The 18,036-nt window shown below is 46.1% G+C and overlaps 1 protein-coding gene across 3 annotated transcripts in view; it reads left to right on the top strand.

Annotated features, from left to right (window-relative positions):
• The window catches only part of MKRN1 (makorin ring finger protein 1), a 34,813-nt gene extending 19,997 nt beyond the window's left edge, over positions 1 to 14,816 (top strand). For 2 of the 3 annotated variants that reach the window (XM_059172040.1, XM_059172038.1), the window contains exons 2-8: positions 905 to 1,033; positions 7,968 to 8,194; positions 8,551 to 8,777; positions 10,983 to 11,197; positions 11,987 to 12,097; positions 12,656 to 12,794; positions 13,134 to 14,816. In XM_059172040.1, the coding sequence (XP_059028023.1) occupies positions 912 to 1,033; positions 7,968 to 8,194; positions 8,551 to 8,777; positions 10,983 to 11,197; positions 11,987 to 12,097; positions 12,656 to 12,794; positions 13,134 to 13,346 (1,254 nt within the window). In that variant the 5' untranslated portion in view covers positions 905 to 911 and the 3' untranslated portion in view covers positions 13,347 to 14,816. The remainder of the gene's footprint in view (positions 1 to 904; positions 1,034 to 7,967; positions 8,195 to 8,550; positions 8,778 to 10,982; positions 11,198 to 11,986; positions 12,098 to 12,655; positions 12,795 to 13,133) is intronic. The other variant, XM_059172039.1, reaches the window with a different exon arrangement.
• Positions 14,817 to 18,036: the final 3,220 nt, after the last annotated feature.

Below are 18,036 nucleotides of genomic sequence, written 5' to 3'. Positions count from 1 at the left end.
GACCCTGGGATCATGACCTGAGCCGAAGGCAAGAGGCTCTTTACCCACTGAACCACTCAGGCGACCCCCCCCTTTTTTTTTTTTTAAATAAAATCCTTTTTTAAAAGTTTATTGATTTTTACAGAGACCGCAAGAAGGGAACACAGGCTGGGGGGGTGGGAGAGGGAGAAGCAGCCTTCTGCAGAACAGGGAGCCCAATGGGCTTGATCCCAGGACTCTGGGATCATGACCTGACTGAAAAAGTACATGGTTAATGACTGAGCCACCCATGCGCCCCAATTCAATTTTCTTTTTAAAGTACTCTGGGGGGCGCCTGGGTGGCTCAGTGGGTTAAGCTGCTGCCTTCGGCTCAGGTCATGATCTCAGGGTCCTGGGATCGAGTCCCGCATCGGGCTCTCTGCTCAGCAGGGGGCCTGCTTCCCTTCCTCTCTCCTACTGTGATCTCTCTCTGTCAAATAAATAAATAAATTCTTAAAAAAAAAAAAAAAAAAGAATTTAAAGTACTCTGCCCCCAGCATGAGTCTTCAAAGATGGGAGTTGCATGCTCCCCCGAATCAGCTGGCCAGTGTTGCGGACTGTTCGTTTTTGTATTACTGGTTGGTGAGAGTTCTCTATAGGCAAGATGGGGGAACTTGCACTAGATGAGTGATACGCACATATTTCCTCCTAGACTGTGGCTTGCTTACAAAATTCTCTTAGCAGTGGCTTGTGAAGCACCCAAAGTTGAACTTGTGTAAATGCCTTTTTTCTTTTTTTTTTTTTTAATATTAGAGATGCACATATCATGACCCCAGCCTGAGGCAGATGCTTAACCCACTGAGTCACCACGTGCCCCAGTCACAAAGTTCTTTCAGGACTGACTGTATAGTCCCTTTTAAATCAAACTTTGTGGTTCTTTCAACAGGTATTTCATGCATGGGGTTTGTAAGGAAGGAGATAACTGTCGCTACTCACATGACCTCTCCGACAGTCCTTACGGTGTAGTGTGCAAGTATTTTCAGCGAGGATACTGTATTTATGGAGACCGCTGCAGGTAAGAATTGTTCACAGATCAGTTTTGTTCAGAGGTGGAGAAAAGGGGAGAGTAAAGGGGCGCCTGGGTGGCTCAGTGGGTTAAAGCCTCTGCCTTCAGCTCAGGTCATGATTCCAGGGTCTTGGGACCGAGCCCCGCATCAGGCTCTCTGCTTGGTGGGGAGCCTGCCTCTCCCCCCGCCCTGCCTCTCTGCCTACTTGTGATCTCTGTCAAATAAATAAAATCTTTTAAGGGGGGGGCGATAAAAATACATAATTCCTATAGTTTCGTAAATTTTAAGGTAAATACTTTGCAAATTACTCCTTAGCAGTGTTAGTACACTGGTAAATCTCAACTTGGAGGGCATGTATTAATACACTAAAAAAATTTTTTTGTTCTGCAATCCGAAGTTGAATTCCTGAGGATCCTCTTTGCCAACCTAGGGATAGGCATGGAGAAAGAATGTTTGTATATGACACCCCCCCCCCCGACTATGAATGATGTGCCTATTTGACCATAGTTTCAGATCCCTATTAATAGAGAATTAAATGAATTAAATGGAGAGAAAATGGGATTGTAGGCTTTCGGGGGATAGTATTAGGTTGCTAGTTACAAGAGCTTGTCATTGCATGTCAACTTTGCTGAACCTTTTGAGCTTGCAAGAGTAAGTGTAATCTTGGATTTAGGGAAAATATTAAAGAATGTGCCTAGTAACCATCAGAATGTTAAAGAACGAAGAGGGATTCATTCTGTAATCTCTATCATTATTCAGTGAATTGGTGCCATTATCCTGTTAAAATCAGCAATGTGGCCGTTGTGGCTCTTGGTTAGAAATCAGGTGGAGCTTTCCAAGTCAAAGATGTGTTTTAGTTTCCTGTTAATTGGGGTGCCTGGATGGCTCAGTCGGTGGGGTGTGGGTATCTTCCTTGGGTTTAGGTCATGATTCCAGAGTCCTGGGGTAGAGCCCTGGGTTGGGCTCCCCGCTAGTTGGGGAACTTGCTCTGTTCTGTTCCTTGCTCTGTCTGCTGCTGCTCTTACTTGTTCTGTCAGCCCCCACCCCGCCTGTGTGTGTGTGTCTCTCTCTCTCAATATTTTACCAGAGAGAACAGGAGAGCGGCAGATGGAGAAGCGGACTCCCTGCTGAGCAGGAAGCCTGGCCTGGGATTTGATCCTGGAACTCTGGGATCATGACCTTGAGCCCAAGGCTCAACTGACTGAGCCACATAGGCACCTCTAAAATCTTCTCAAAAAGTAGTTACCTATTGACGTTGAACAAATTTACCCCGAGATTTAGTAGCTTAGAGATAAACATCATCTCCCAGTTTTGGGTGTGACTTAGCTGGGATCTCTGGCTCTGAGATTTCAGAGGTTGCATGAGGATTGCAGGCAGGGCTCTCATTGTCTGTCCTCTCCCAGGAGCCCGGAGGATCACTTATTTTATTTTATTTTTTTTTTTAATTTTTTTATTTATTTATCAGAGAGAGAGGGGGGGAGAGAGCAAGCACAGGCAGACAGAATGGCAGGCAGAGGCAGAGGGAGAAGCAGGCTCCCTGCTGAGCAAGGAGCCCGATGTGGGACTCGATCCCAGGACGCTGGGATCATGACCTGAGCCGAAGGCAGCTGCTCAACCAACTGAGCCACCCAGGCGTCCCCGGAGGATCACTTCTAAGGTGGCTCACACACTATTGAGGAGACCAAGACCTTAAGTTTTTACCAGTTGGTCCTCTCCCTAGGGATGCGTCAGTGTTCTACTTGGTTGCTATCCTTCCCCAGAGCAAGTGATTGGAAAGTGAGAGCAAGGACACAGCCACAGTGCCTTTTACAGTCCCACACTTCCAGTCTGCTCATTATTAGTACAAGCAAGTCAACAAGTCCAGCCCATATTCAAGGGGGGAGAGATTGGGCCCCAGCTTTTTTGAAGGGAGGGTTACTAAAGACTTGTGGACACACTTTAAACCCTCATATTAGGTAAGACATTGGGTAAGAAGACACTGTCAGCCAGTTTTAGCATTCTGTGGTCAGAAAAGAATATGTCTAAACTCTGTGTTCAGATGCTTGGAATTTAAAAGGCTAAGAAATTATCAATGGGTGGTATAAATGTTCGGTCACCGCACATTGATTTTACTAGGAAATCTCGTAAGGATAGAGAAATATAAACACTTTTTAATGTGACTGTGAGAACTCTGAAATGGAACCCCTGTCTGAGTTTATAAGTTACTTTGGTTCTCTGCTAATTTTTCATGGTAGTACTACCAGAAAGGGGTGGAAATGCCCCCTGCCCCCAAAACCCACCACAAACCCAGGTCTTACCTTATCAGTCACCATATGAAAGGGCCTGAGTTGGTAGAACTCCATCATTCATATATATAAAATAGGAAGTGATTTTTTTGTTGTAGGACGGTGTTTGTTGGTTTTCTGGGCCAATGTAATGGTAGGGTAACTGGGTTATTTGCCTAGACAGTTTGCTGAGAATCTGTAAACTCTGTCCAGGGAGAGAGGAAATAAATGTCAGGAGTGGAAGTGAGACTCCAGGATGTGTGGCAGAGAGAAGTGGAGAGAGTGTTCTATGGTAGGAGTAGGGAAGGTATGGCTGGTTAACGTCAGCTGCTTGCTTCAGAGGAGGGACTCAACGAAATGAGGTGAAATTGAAGAAAGCCAAGCTCAGTCCAAGGCTGGGTTTGTTAATCAGCTTTTTTTTTGAGGTAACTTGGCCAGCCATACGTGGCATTTCATACTCTCCTTGAGTAAGTATGGAAGCCTATCCTCACCGTAACCCTGTACTCGGTGGACTTCTTGTAGGAGATGAAGTTGAAGGCCAGGGAGTAAGGTGGAGTGAGTTGGGTGCCCTGCTATGGTGGTGTTCTGACTGGCAATTTCAAGTCACCTAATGAACCGCTTTCTGGTTTTCTAAGAAAGACCCAGCCCCGTCTTGGGTGAGTGTTCCCCTTTTGAGCTGGGTTTAGAGCTCCCAGGGCAAAGTGAAAGGAATAGGAAAGCCTTTGTGTGCATTAAGTCTGCCAGAAAGGAAGCTTGGTAATAGTGTGGGACCGACAGGCCGGAAGTCCTAACACCTACCCTGCTCTCTGACCTGTGCAGGGCTCTTTGTATACGAATGGGCCAGTATCCAGAGATGAACTTCTCATAGAGGGAGTAGCTCATAATGAAAGATACACTAAGGTCAGTAGTTCACACACAATACTGCATCCGTGCTTCATGATGGTGACACGTCTCCATTACTCAGAACTGCTGTGCACACTGCTGGTCCTGTGACCTGTGACATTGCCCCCACCTACTCAAAGCTGGAAAAACATTGGTTACTGAATATTCAGTACTCCTGGAGATAAGAGGGAGTATTGCCTTGGTTGACAACCATTGCTGTGGAAGATCTTGCGTTCTTTGGAGGGCCCTTTCCCTTTGGACCCAATGATTCCCATTAGTGGAAGTTTAAGATTGATTTCTTTGAAAGAGCATACAAGCAGGGGTATGGGCAGAGCAGACAAACAGACTCCCCATTGAGTGATGATTCCCAGGAGATCGCAGATACCCCAACACGTTGACCTGAGGGGAAAAACCAAGCTGTAAGTTAAAATAAAGACTGATCCCAGACCTTGGAATGATTGGGGCTGGGAAGTAGCCAACCAGAGAGGAAGCATGTGTCTTCTCTTGCTTAACACTGGAGGAAAAATTGATTCAACTTCCTTACATAGAAATCAATACTCTTAATGATAGAGTGTTTGCAAAGATGTGAAAGAAAAGCCCAATGTTAGTTTCATTGCTGTCTCATTATTACTTAATACTTCTATTAAAAGGATCACTGATCTGTGATAATCTTAAGGTATTAATAAACATTATAAGTACATTATCCTGGACTCTCAATCCAGCAGTCGAGAGAGTCTGAAGTAGGAGCTGGCAGGTTTCCTTTGTGCAGGGCCAGGTAATAAATGTATTTGGCTGTGGAGGCCAGGTGGTCCCCTGTAGTTTGATAGCAGCCATGGGTGATCCCTAGTTAATGGATGTGGTGTGTTCCAGGAAGCTCTATGGGGACCCTGGAATTGGCGTCTTAACGTGGCATACAACAGTCTGTCTTCCAACCATTTAAAATTACCAAAACCAAGAGTACAAGTCTGGTGGTTCCTGAATGGCCTCCTGAAATACAGTTCTAGTTGGCCTGTGTAAATGCCTGTTTTTTAAAAAAGTAAAGATTGGGATTCCTGACTGGCTAGCTCCGTATCAAACACCAGTTTCCGCTCTGGGTTTGGCCTGGGGGTCATAGACTGGATTGATGCTGTTCTTAATTTAGGTCCATGCATCACTGAACCAGATTCTTTTAGAAAGCAGTTTTTTTTGTTTGTTTGTTTTTATTTATTGTTTGGCTCAGGGAGAAGGCACGCGAGTGCACAAGTAGGCAGAACTTGAGGGGAGAGGGAGAAACAGACCATTTGCTGAGTGGAGAGGATGATGTGTGGGTTGCTCCCAGGACCCTGGGAACATGACCTAAGATAAGGCAGATACTGAGTGAGCCACCCAGGTGCCCCTAGTAAGCACTTCTCAAAATGCATCTTGGACTTGATTTATTAGTGTTTTTCTTATGAGTATTTTTCCTAGTACTTAAGCACAAATCTTCAGAACATTGATAGGGTTCTGTTCCTGGGGTACCTGAGTGGCTCAGACAGTTAAGTGTGTGCCTTCGGCTCAGGTCATCACCCCAGGATGCTGGGATAAGCCCCACATTAGTTAGTCTCCTTGCTTGTTGGGGAGCCTACTTTCCCCTCCCTCTGCCCGCTGCTCTGTGTACTTGGCATGCCCTCTCCCCCTGTCAAATAATTAAAATCGAAAAAAAAAAAAAGTTCTGCATTAAGGGACTAACTTTGCCTAAATAGACTGATTTGATTTTAAAAGTTAATTTTCAAGAGATAATCATTTGTGTACAAGGACCTTCTTTTACACATTTAAAAGATTGATTTTGAGAGCAAGTGGGCCAGGCGTGGATTGAGCGCATGCGAGCAAGACTACTACTAAGCAGTCTTCCGCACCTAGGCTGGGCAGGAGGCAGGACTGTATCAGGACACCCAAGATCATGTGCTCCGACTGAACCAACAGGGTGCCTGCCCTACGTGATACACGGTATGGTCGGTGTTCATTTTCAGGTGTTGCTCAAAAAACAAAACAAAACAAAAAAAGCCTGAACTGTTCCGGTGCTTGTGTGGCTCAGTCTGGGGTCGGGATTTCAGGCTAGTGGGAAATTGCTTCTCCCTCCTGCCTCTCCTCTGCTCATACATTATCATCTCTCAAATAAAATCTACAAAGAAACAGCTGTCTATTCCTCTGTCTAATACAGTAACTATGAGCTCCCTGTGTGTGTGGAACATTGAAAAAAATACGGCTAGTGCTAGGACCAACTGGATTTTCTATTTAAGGATCAGTATTTATTTATTTAAGATTTTATTTATTTACTTGACAAGGAGAGATCACAAGCAGAGAGGCAGGTTGGGCGAGGGGGGAGGCAGGCTCCCAGCCAAGCAGAGAGCCCGATGTGGGGCTCTATCCCAGGACCCTGAGATCATGACCTGAGCCAAAGGCAGAGGCCTAACCCACGGAGGCACCCAGTATCAATGTTTAGATGTGGCCATTGGCTGCCATCATACAGAGCAGTGGAGTCAAACAGCACCACTTCCTTGAAAAATTTTTTTTTTAAAGATCTTACTTATTTGACTTAGTGAGAGGGAACACAAGCAGTAAGAGGGTTCGGATACTAAGGTAAATGTCAGCAAATGTTTACACTAGGACAGTGTGTGGTTAGCCTTTGTTTTGGTAACACGGCTGGCCCATGGTTAGGGCCAGCCCTAATTAATTGCAAGACCTGCTAGATTCGTGTACTGCCAAGTCCGTGTGAGCTCAGATGTAACTATCTTCTCTCATGTCTGAATGAATGTCTGAATTGTGGGGACTTCATTGGGCAGAAAGTTTTTTTTTTTTTCCTCCTCAAAGATTTTCTTGGACAAACGGCATGTGAGAAGAAACACAAGCAGGGGGGAGCACCAGAGGGAGAAGGGATATGGGGGCTCCATTCCCACAACCCTGGGATCATGACCTAAGCTGAAGGCAGACACTTAAGTGGCTGAGCCATCCAGACTCCCCAGGAAGTTGGTACTTGAAGGGAATCATTTTTTCCCAAGTTTTGAGATGTGGTTTAAAAATTGGACAGATGAGGGCGCCTGGGTGGCTCAGTGGGTTAAGCCGCTGCCTTCGGCTCAGGGTCCTGGGATCGAGTCCCGCATCTCTGCTCAGCAGGGGGCCTGCTTCCCTTCCTCTCTCTCTGCCTGCCTCTCTGCCTACTTGTGATCTCTGTCTGTCAAATAAATAAATAAATAAAATCTTAAAAAAAATTGGACAGATGAAAAAGAACGTGTAGGGTAAAAATTGGAGTAAAGTAATTAGGTCAATGGACGTATATAGGAAAAGATACTGTATATTATAAATTCTGCATCCTGCTTAATGTGAACATTGTAATGTGTGGTAAAACGTTTTACATTTTCTATGAGATGGAGAGTCTTTCTTCAATTAATGCTTGGGTGCACAGTCTCTAGCAGAGTTGCCATGGGAACTGTGAGACTCGGATTCCAGTGGAATTGGAAGGGTGCTAGATGGTCTGCTGCTGGGGTGTGCAAACCTCACCAGAGGCTCTAAATTTTGACCCCTGGTTTGTGACCTTGATACTCAAAAGACTTGTCCTTCCGCCAGCAGTAGTACCATCCTATGGGGTCTTGGTAAACAATGCAGAATCACGGGCTCTGCCCTAGACTTAGAAATTGAGTCTTGTCTTTTAATAATTTTCCCAGGTGATTATAGGGACAGTATTTTGAAAACTCAAGGAGAGGGTCAGGGAATACATAATTCCTGTGGGGCTGCTGGCCAGGCAGTGAATGCTGACCTTTTCAGTTTGTTTTTTTTAAAGGTATGAACATAGCAAGCCATTGAAACAGGAAGAAGTGACGGCTACAGATCTAACTTCAAAATCATCCGTTGCTGCTTCAAGTCTCTCATCAGGAGTTGGACCAATTGTTGAAATGAATATGGGCGAAGCCGAGTCAAGAAATTCAAACTTTGCAACTGTAGGAGCAGGTTCAGAAGACTGGGTGAATGCCATTGAGTTTGTTCCTGGGCAGCCCTACTGCGGCCGGAGTGAGTATTTTGAGGACTAGAAACAACGACTTACCAGTGGAGTGAAGGGAACTTTTGGAACCCCAGTGATAGTGAATTTAGTGTGTTGAAAACTGAAGCCTCTTCAGTCAGTGCAGTCCTCTAAGAAACCGTATTGTTTCATCTTTTTTTTTTTTTTTTTTTTTTTTTTTAAACAAGCCTAATCTTTGAAATTTCAGCATTAGAAAGGGTTAAAGAGTGAGGGAGTTAGTTTAGTAGACTAGGAGTTTAATTGAAGTACTACTCACTTCCTGTTCAGCTAGGTTCAGTTCCTTCAGTTCACATATCTATCTGCCTTACCTATTTTGGACCTTTACTGCCCTCTTAACCGTTTGCAGCTGCCCCTTCCTGCACCGACGCGCCCCTGCAGGGCTCTGCGAGCAAGGAGGAGTCGGCAACGGAGCAGACGGCAGCAGAAACCAAGAAGCAGCTTTGCCCCTATGCTGCGGTGGGCGAGTGCCGCTACGGGGAGAACTGTGTGTACCTCCACGGAGACTCCTGTGACATGTGTGGGCTGCAGGTCCTGCATCCGATGGACGCTGCCCAGAGGTCGCAGCATATCAAAGTAAGTCCTCGGGGCAGTGCCCTGTTGGTCCTTGTGTGACTTCTCCAAGGTGCACATCCCAGTGGTGTTTAACACAGTAACACAGTAACCTTTCCCAGGGTTCTCGAGTGATGCTAGAACCCCTTCCCCAAAGAGACCTCAGGCTCCTTGGCTCCGTCACTCTCCTTTCGGCCCTTCCCTCCCACTCCTGGTAATAGCTAATCAGCTAACCGTCTTTTGTCCCTGGCCTGGCCTGTTCTGGACATTGCCTATGAGTGGAATCCTGTGTGGCCTTTTGTGACTGGCTCAAACATGAGCACAACATTTTCAAGACTTAGCGTGGTAGTGTGGACTAGTGCTGCGTTCCTTTTTCTGCCTGAAGGATAGTTCACTGTATAGCTATACCGTATTTCGTTTTTCCATCCTTCAGTTGAAGGACTTTGGGGTTGTTTCACTCATTGGCTATTGTAAGGCCAAAGAATGCATACGTGGGCATGTTTCAAGTTCTCTTCAAGTTGTTGGGTCATCTGGCAACACAATGCCTAACATTTTGAGCAGTGCCAGACTTTCTGGAAACTGACTATACCATTTTATGTTCTAATCTCAATGGATGAGGATTTCAGACTAAGGTTTTAAGGGGTTTTTTTTGTTTTGTTTTTTTGTGTGTGTGTGTTTTTTTAAATGTATGCATTTGAGAGAGCTTGAGTGAGAAGAGGAGCAGGGGCAGAGAGAGGGAGAAGCAGACTCCCTGCTGAGCCGAGAGCCTGATGGGGGGCTCTTGGGATCATGACCTGCGCCAAAGGTAGAGGTTTTAACCCACTGAGCCACCCAGGCATTCCAGTAGCATAAATTACTTTTTAAGTAGACTTCATCCTCAATATGAGGCTAAAACCCATGACCATAATAAGGTCAAGAGCTACATGTGTCATGGTCTTGAGCCAGTTACTCACCCCTCTTTCTTAAAGGTTTATTTGGGGGAGGAGGGGGAGGGAGAAAGGATCTTAAGCAGACTCCCTAGTAAGTGCAGAGTCCACGTGGTGCCTCCCTCTCAAAAACCCTTAGACTACAACCTGAGCCTAAATCAGGAGTTGGGTGTTCAACTGACTGAGCCACCCAAGCATCCCTGACTTTTTTTTTTTTTTTTTTTTTTTAAGATTTTATTTATTCATTTTACAGACAGAGATCACAAGTAGGCAGAGAAGCAGGCAGAGAGAGAGGAGGAAGCAGGCTCCCCACTGAGCAGAGAGCCCGATGCGGGGCTTGATTCCAGACACTTAGATCATGACCTGAGCCGAAGGCAGAGGCAGTTGATTTAAGAAATTTCTCTGTAGCCAACATGGGGCTGGGACCCACAGCCTTGAGCTGAAGGGTCACACGTTCTTCTGGGTGGACAAAGTGCCCACATAACTCTTAAGCCCCATAATGGAAACAACCAAAATGTCCATCACCTGATGATTGGATAAATAAATCGTGGTGTGTCCATGTGATGGGATCTTACTCAGCAGTAAAAAGAAACAATGCTGATGCCTTCTACACTACAGGTAACTTTGAAACTGTGCTATGTGAACAGAGCCAGCCACAGAAGGACATGTGGTGAAATGCCCAGAGTAAGCATAGCCATAGATGAGTGAGTGACTGTGGCGGAAGGGGTTGATCTTAGAGAAGTGAGTGACCTGGCTATAGGAATATTGGGGTTTTTCTTAGGGTGTTGCACACAATGTAATACTGAGAGTGGTGTGATGGTTGCATGACTGGGCACCTGCCAAGACACTGTAATTGTTTCCTTTAAAATGAATGAATCACTCAGTATTAAGTATCTTAAAGCTCTTTTTTAATGTGAAAATTGTGTCCAGCCCCAGTTGTCACCTAATAAATGTTAGTTTCCTTCACCCTTTCTTTATAACACATTGCAAATTAAGACCTTAGTCTTAATTTTAATTACATTTTCCATCTAGAACCCAGAAGATGGAAAAACTTAAGTATGAAAAACTAACATGGAGGGTAGCGGAATTTGGGCAATCCCCCCAACCCCTTCTGAAGTTCTTATAGTTTGACTCCAGTGATGTTAAAGGTCTCGAATGGCTGTGCACCTGTATTCAAGTACGAACAAAGCTGCTTTTGGTGTCAAATTGGGAACATCTTTTCAGTTGGCTTGTGAACGGTCAACTTGAAGTCTTTCATTATTATTCAGTGACTTGATGACACTTATCTCTCCACTTTTTCTAGTCTTGCATTGAGGCCCATGAGAAGGACATGGAGCTCTCATTTGCTGTCCAGCGCAGTAAGGACATGGTGTGTGGCATCTGCATGGAGGTGGTCTATGAGAAAGCCAACCCCAGCGAGCGCCGCTTTGGGATTCTCTCCAACTGCAACCACACTTACTGTCTCAAGTGTATCCGCAAGTGGAGGAGTGCTAAGCAATTTGAGAGCAAGATCATAAAGTGAGACTCCTCCCCAATCTCCGTTTGTGCTTTCTATTTTGGGGAAGAATTTAGTATCTTGTGCCAACTTTCAACCAGATGGACCGCATTTAAATGCATGCATATTCTCTTGAAACTGGGGTATTCTAATGGGGATTTCTTTGTATTTCAGCTAGCTTCTAGGTTAGTTGGTATATCTACTTTTTATTTGAATGAGGAAACCCTATGTATCAGTTAGTAGAATCTTCGTGCTTTTTCTGAGGAGATTGTGTTTAATGGATTAGCCAGTTTAGGCTCCGTGAACAAATTTACTAGCTCTGAATGTATGTTTCCTGACATTTTACATTTTCCACTTTCCTATTCCATCCATTAAGCTAGCCAATAATCCACCATCCTTTAAAGATTGTTCTCATAACTGAACAAAAACTACATAATCTAAACAGAGCAAAGTTGCAAGAAATAAATTTATTCAAACGAAAGAAAAAGGAGTCCGTGTGAAATGTCTTCTTTTATTTTTGTTTTTGTTTTTTTTTTTTTTGTTGGTTTTTTTGTTTTTGGTTTTGTTTGTTTTTTAACAAAGTCACTTTTTTGAGTGAACTGGCTAGCCATTGAGTTGAATTTATCAAGGACTTGTCTTCCCTCACAAGAGATGGCAGTTGTGGGACAGTATGTGGAGCCCTTTCAGGAAATCCCCACTTGGCTTTCAGTTAAGTCTTTTAAGGAATGGAGGGGACACACCAGGGTGTGTCCTTGCAGAGGAGTGGGCCTATGAAGGGGGATGTGCATTGCAGCCTGTTCATTGTTTCCCAGGTCCTGCCCAGAATGCCGGATCACATCTAACTTTGTCATTCCAAGTGAGTACTGGGTGGAGGAGAAAGAAGAGAAGCAGAAACTCATTCAGAAATACAAGGAAGCAATGAGGTATGAGCACTGCAGCCTTTTCTCAAGCTAAGATCCCAACATAGCTTGGGTTCACTTTGAAAAGAACAGTGCTGCATTACACAACTCCTACCTCCTTCCTCCCCTTTCTTTGACTTCACAGTGTGGTTTCCTTTTGTCATCCCTGATAACACCTTGCTGGGGCCGCACCAGATTATAACCCAGTCCTTGGGGTGCATGCCAAGGGGCTGCGTTCTAATGAAGTCTGTACTGCTAGCTGATGCCCCATGAGTGGGCTGCTACCTCCTCCGTCTGTGCTACAGTTGTCCGATGTGCTCGTGTCTGGGCCTTCTAGGAGATTCTCTGTCTCTACTGGATCTACGTTACTGGAGCTGTTACAAACAGCAAGGACCTGAACAGAGTATCTGTTTCTCTAGTCGGTGCTTCATGCATTAGTGCACACGTATTTGAGAACACACCTTGGGGAGGGCTGGAAACAGGTGCTGGTTCTATCCTTCCCTGTTAAAGAAAGACCGGATGATAGTCAAATACAGACCTGAAGTCCACTGTGAATAAGGGTTGCGATATTTTCCTTTCCAGCAACAAGGCGTGCAGGTATTTTGATGAAGGACGTGGGAGCTGCCCATTTGGAGGGAACTGTTTTTACAAGCATGCGTACCCTGATGGCCGTAGAGAGGAGCCACAGAGACAGAAAGTGGGAACATCAAGCAGATACCGGGTAACTCTCGCTGTTTTTTTAAAGGAGGGGAAATAGCACGTGATCAGTGGAGCCCCGCACAGATTGGGGTAGGGGAAGGAGATGAACACTCAGGTCTGGGAGTGAGACTGGCGGATGAAAGGAGCCCGGCCACCCCAGGAAGCCGGGAGGGCTAGGCGAGGGAAAGCTAGAGCTCGTGGTTTCCCTCCAGCAGAGGGGAGGAATTGGTAAGGTCGAAACCCTAAATAAGAAGTCTGGTTCGTCATGCCCTCTGGTGTGCTGGATGTTTTGCCTTAGAAACCACAGACTAGAAGATACTGCTCGACAGTGCCATCCCTATCATGGCCTTGTTTTTTACAGGCCCAACGGAGGAACCACTTCTGGGAGCTCATTGAGGAAAGAGAGAGCAGCAACCCCTTTGACAACGAAGAAGAGGAGGTTGTCACCTTTGAGCTGGGCGAGATGTTGCTTATGCTTTTGGCTGCAGGTGGGGACGACGACCTGACAGACTCTGAAGACGAGTGGGACTTGTTTCACGATGAGCTGGAAGATTTTTATGACTTGGATCTATAGCAGCTTGGCGTGGCGGGTGAACTGGTCTGCTGGGCCTCAGGCAGTGGCTGTCCCCGGTGGTGTGGCAGTTCCCAAGTTTCTCTCCTAGGCAGGCCTCGCAACTCCAGGTGCTGTCGTGATCCTCCTTACCCAGGGCCTGTCTTTTCAATCCCTCACCTTTCCCCAAGGAGTGTGTTGTTTTCTCTGTTGAAAAAAAAAAAAAAAGTTACAAAAATAAATCTTAAAGCCAGTTTTTTTTTTTTGTAACATGAATTTAACTGTCAGACAGTTAGCGTAGGTCTATGGGGTCATCGGTTTCCCACCAGAGTCCCAGCGTTCTAGGGTAGAGTTGATGGAGTCGCCAGACTCGCTCGGAGGACCCCAGGTTCAGAAGGAGTAGCAGTGGGCCCTGCTCTGGGCTCGGAGAACACAGGTGATGAGTGACGGATCTGCGCTGTGGCCCGTAGCTGGCCACAGACCGACAGGCAGATCTGCCAGGTTTCTGGTGAAGTCTGCGCATCCGAGTTTTCTCTCCGTCCCCTCCCCCGTGACCCCCCCACCTGTGCACTTGTTTGTGGTTTTGGTCTCTTGTTGAATTGCACACACGTCCGACTACTACTGGGTAACCAGAACCAGGTGCGAATGTGTTGAGATGTTGACTGTCGCGTGTGATAGAATTGTGAAGGAGCACACAGCAGATGCAGTGGCATCGACGAAAAGCCAAGCCGGAAGCGGATTCCTGAGGGTGGATAGACTTGGTGTGGGTGGGTGAGAGCGTGCGAAAGCTGCTTGTCCCTGTAGATGTTGTGTTCTTAGCCTTAGTGGGTAAACAATGGGTTTTGTGGTTTCAGCTTCGTATGGCACGTAGATTGTACGGGACAGAGCAGTATGTTGGTAGCTGTCAGTAGAGCAGTGCTAGAGCTCTGTCTTTATATAGAGCAGTGGGCGTAGCCGCAGAGGTTTCAGCTGTCTGGTGGTCCTATATGTTAACACAAACCAGGGCTCGGACACACGGTTGTATTTAATGTTTTAGGGTTTCCCAGCCTTTCTAGCCCAGGCACTTTTTGGACAAACGTTTGTCCTCGTTTGAGGTTTTGTTGTCAGGTTTTTGTGTTCGTTTTTGTGGGTATTGGCCTCATGACATCCCTGAGCTTTGCAGGTAGACAGATGTGATTCAGAACTTAAATTCTAAGGTGTTTTCTTGGTGCGGGTCCGGGGTTGGCAGGAGTTGAGTCATGCTTTTTCCACTAAAGGGGGGAGGGAGTGGTAATCCACAAGGTGAGCTAAATGCTAAGTTGTTAGAAGAATTGTTCCTAAAACAACTTGGAGATGCTCCTCATTTGTCGGCATTTCCTGCTTTTGAGTCCTGGATCCTACCCATTTCTTCTCACTCAAAGAAAAAATAAGTAATTGTTGCAGAGGTCTCTGTATTTTGCAGCTGCCCTTTTGTAAGAAGCACTTTTCCCAAATAAAACAATTAAAAAACCCAAATTGGCTTTGTTTTGTGTAATACATGTAATGAGCTGTTCTGAAATGTGGAGGTGTCAAAACATAACATTTGTTTCTCTCATGGACTCTGATCAATTCATCAATAACTGGATGTAGTTTCCCTAATAAGAGTCTCATGCTCTTCCGACTGAGCTAGCCGGGCTGTAGTTTCCCTAATAAGACCTGGCCCGCTGAGAAGCACTACTTGAGTGATGAAGAGCGAAACTCCCTGACCAGCTGGGATCCTTAAACTATTGGTATTAGAATTACTCTCAGGCTGCCTTGCCAGTTTTCATCTGCCGCCCGAGCACTTGCGTGTAGGAACTTGCCTCCTACCCACAGATAACAGGTAGGTCACAATGTAGTGCTTTGGAAGGCTACTTGACTCCCTAACTATCCGATCTTCGAGTAAAAATCATTCTGTGCCTGTTGGTAAAAAGTACTGATGGCCTGGGAGACTCACTCAACTCTTCAGCATCAGCCCTTGGCTCAGAGGGCGGCACGATCCCTTGTGATCCCTTGTGCTCCCTGCTCCGTGGGGAGTGATCCTCTGCCCCTCCTCTTTGTTCTCGCTCTCAGACAAGTGGAATCGGAATTCCAAGGTACTGCTCATGATACTGGTACTATGATTTAACGGTGTTCCATGTTTTCCATTTCTAGAAACTGTATTGTGACTTGGTGTAGTCACACTAACAGCTGTAGGTCCCGGAGGAGTCTGTTCAGTCAGTGAGTGCACATACCCACTGCTTTCTCTGAGAAGTGTTCCGTCTGTCTGCAGCTGCTAGTGACCAGGTTGTGGTGGAGATCACATGAACTCCCAGAGTCGATGGAGAACCTCCGAGGCCAGGGAAAGTGTGGATGTTGGAGCTCCGAGTGGGGAAGAGAGACTTGATGAAAGGCACTACATATTGGTGTCCAGAAAGCAGGCTGGCTCCCATGGATAGCTGTGCTGGTGTGTGTGTGTCTGGCTGGGAAGAATGGTCTGGGGAGGTGTTAGCTTCTGCAGTAAACGGAGGTTTGTGTCGGAAGATGCTCCCTTTGCCTCTTGGAAAAGGTAGTGGAAGTTTCTTTATCTGCCAGTTGTAATGTGTGTGGCTGCCCTGTTCCTGGCTGGAGCAAGTGCATTCTCACTGCTTGTTGGCCCCAAAACCCTGTGCTCCTTTGCCCAACCTCTTTCTGCCACCACACACAAGTGCTATCAGTTTCTGTCCTTAGCTCATATGAACATGCACAGGTTCGTTCCTTAAAAAGAATCTGGGGGAAATGAGAAGCAAATACTAGCTAAGACTTGAGATGGAGCAGGTGCAGGGTGTGGGTGAAGGTCTTTGCTGTCAGGGCACACAGGTGGAAACCCATCATACAAGGAAACCAAGTGGGGTACTTCTCTTCAAAGTACTTGGTTAGGTTAGGAATTTTAGGCATCGTACTTAAGGTAATCAAGTAAAAACTGTTGACTGACTAAAATTGTCTTGCTGAACCAACATAAACTTGGTGTTTTAAAATTGGTATGAAAAGGGTGCCTGGGGGCGCCTGGGTGGCTCAGTGGGTTAAGCCTCTGCCTTCGGCTCAGGTCATGATCTCAGGGTCCTGGGATCAAGTCCCGCATCGGGCTCTCTGCTCAGTGGAGAGCCTGCTTCCTCCTCTCTCTCTGTCTGCCTCTCTGCCTGCTTGTGATCTCTCTTTCTCTCAGATAAATGAATAAATAAAAAATCTTAAAAAAAAAAAAAAAAAAGGAAAGGGCGCCTGGGTAGCTTAGTGATTGAGCGTCTGCCTTTCGGCTTAGGTCGCGGTCCCAGAGTTCTGGGATTGAGACCCACATCGGGCTTCCGGCTCCGTGGGGAGGTGGCCTGTTGCTCTGCCTCCTTGTGCTTACTCACACTCTCTGGCAAATAAACCTTAAAAAAAAAAAAACAGGTATGAAAAAAAATTGTTAGGTAGACACTAGTAGGGAAAATGCAGGAACTGTACTTGGTTTCTTGCCTTACCCATTGATAGTGTTACTGAAGAAGATTGTTGGGTAAATTTTTTAAGGATTCTGTCAGGGCACCTGGTGGCTCAGTTGGTTAATCAGCTGCTCAGGTCATGAGTTCTGGGATTGGGACCTGTGTCAGGGTTCCTGCTCCGCTGAGGGCCTGCATGCTTCTCCCTTTGCCTACTTGGTGCTCGGTTTTTCTGACAAAAGTTTAAAAAGAAAAAAAAATTCTCAGAGGGACCAGAGAAGTAGGCTTCCACCTGAGCAAGGAGCTAGATGCAGGAGGACCCTGGCATGACCTGAGCTGAAGGCAGCCGCTTAGCTGATGCAGGCCACCCAGGTGCCCCAGGAGACCAGTAGTTTCCAAAAGGGCAAGCATTGGAGCACCTGGCTGGCTCAGTGGGTTAAGCCTCTGCTTTCTGCTCAGATCATGATCCCAGGGTTCTGGGGTCGAACCCGTATCGGGGTGTCTGTGGGAAACTGGTTTCTCCGTGTCTCTCCGCCTGCTTCTCTGACAAATCTTGAGAAAAAAATGTCAAGCATTTATTTAAATTGGTGCTGGCTCAATCAGTAGAGCATGCATCTGTAGGTCCAGGGTCTTGGGTTCAAGCCCCACATGGTGCTTAGGGATCAATTTAAGAGAAAATTCTTATAAGTAGGGTAGAGACGGAAGGTAAGTTCTAAATGTCCTTCAAATACCCGGAAGCAGTTTCTGTAGGCATTTTTGAGAGTGCACGTGAGTGGAGGCAGAGAAGCCGCCAACTCCCCGCTGAACATGGGCCTTAATCCTTGCCACCCCATGCAGGCCTCTTGGGTACAAAACTGGGCCTCTGAAGTAACTTGAGCAAGGCAGTGCTTGCTGCTTTGTATTAAATGACAGGAGGAGGGGCGCTTGGGTGGTTCTGTTGGTGTGTCTGCCTTAGGTCATGATCCCGGAGTCCCACTATAGGCTACTCTGAACCTCCCCTTTCCTGCTCTCACTTCTCCAAAATTTAAAAGGAAAAAAAAACGTCCATTGCTGATACTAAATATAAAATACTGAAGATCCTTCCCAAAACGAACCAGGTCTCCATTAGACCACCTCAGCTGCGCATAGACCCATTCACCATGGAGTACCTAATAAACCGGTTAATTTTGGGGTCCAGTTGATGTGCTAATTTCCTTTTAATCAAAAGCTGCTTCCCCCTCAAATGTGGAGACTTCCATCCAGAATGCTTAGACAGTCCTGTCTTGGCCAACAGTGAACATAAT

The sequence above is a fragment of the Mustela lutreola genome, chromosome 4 (assembly GCF_030435805.1).
Source record: "Mustela lutreola isolate mMusLut2 chromosome 4, mMusLut2.pri, whole genome shotgun sequence".
NCBI classification, from domain to species: domain Eukaryota; kingdom Metazoa; phylum Chordata; class Mammalia; order Carnivora; family Mustelidae; genus Mustela; species Mustela lutreola.
Note: the sequence above shows the minus strand (reverse complement) of the source record. Positions and strands in the feature narration are given on the sequence as shown.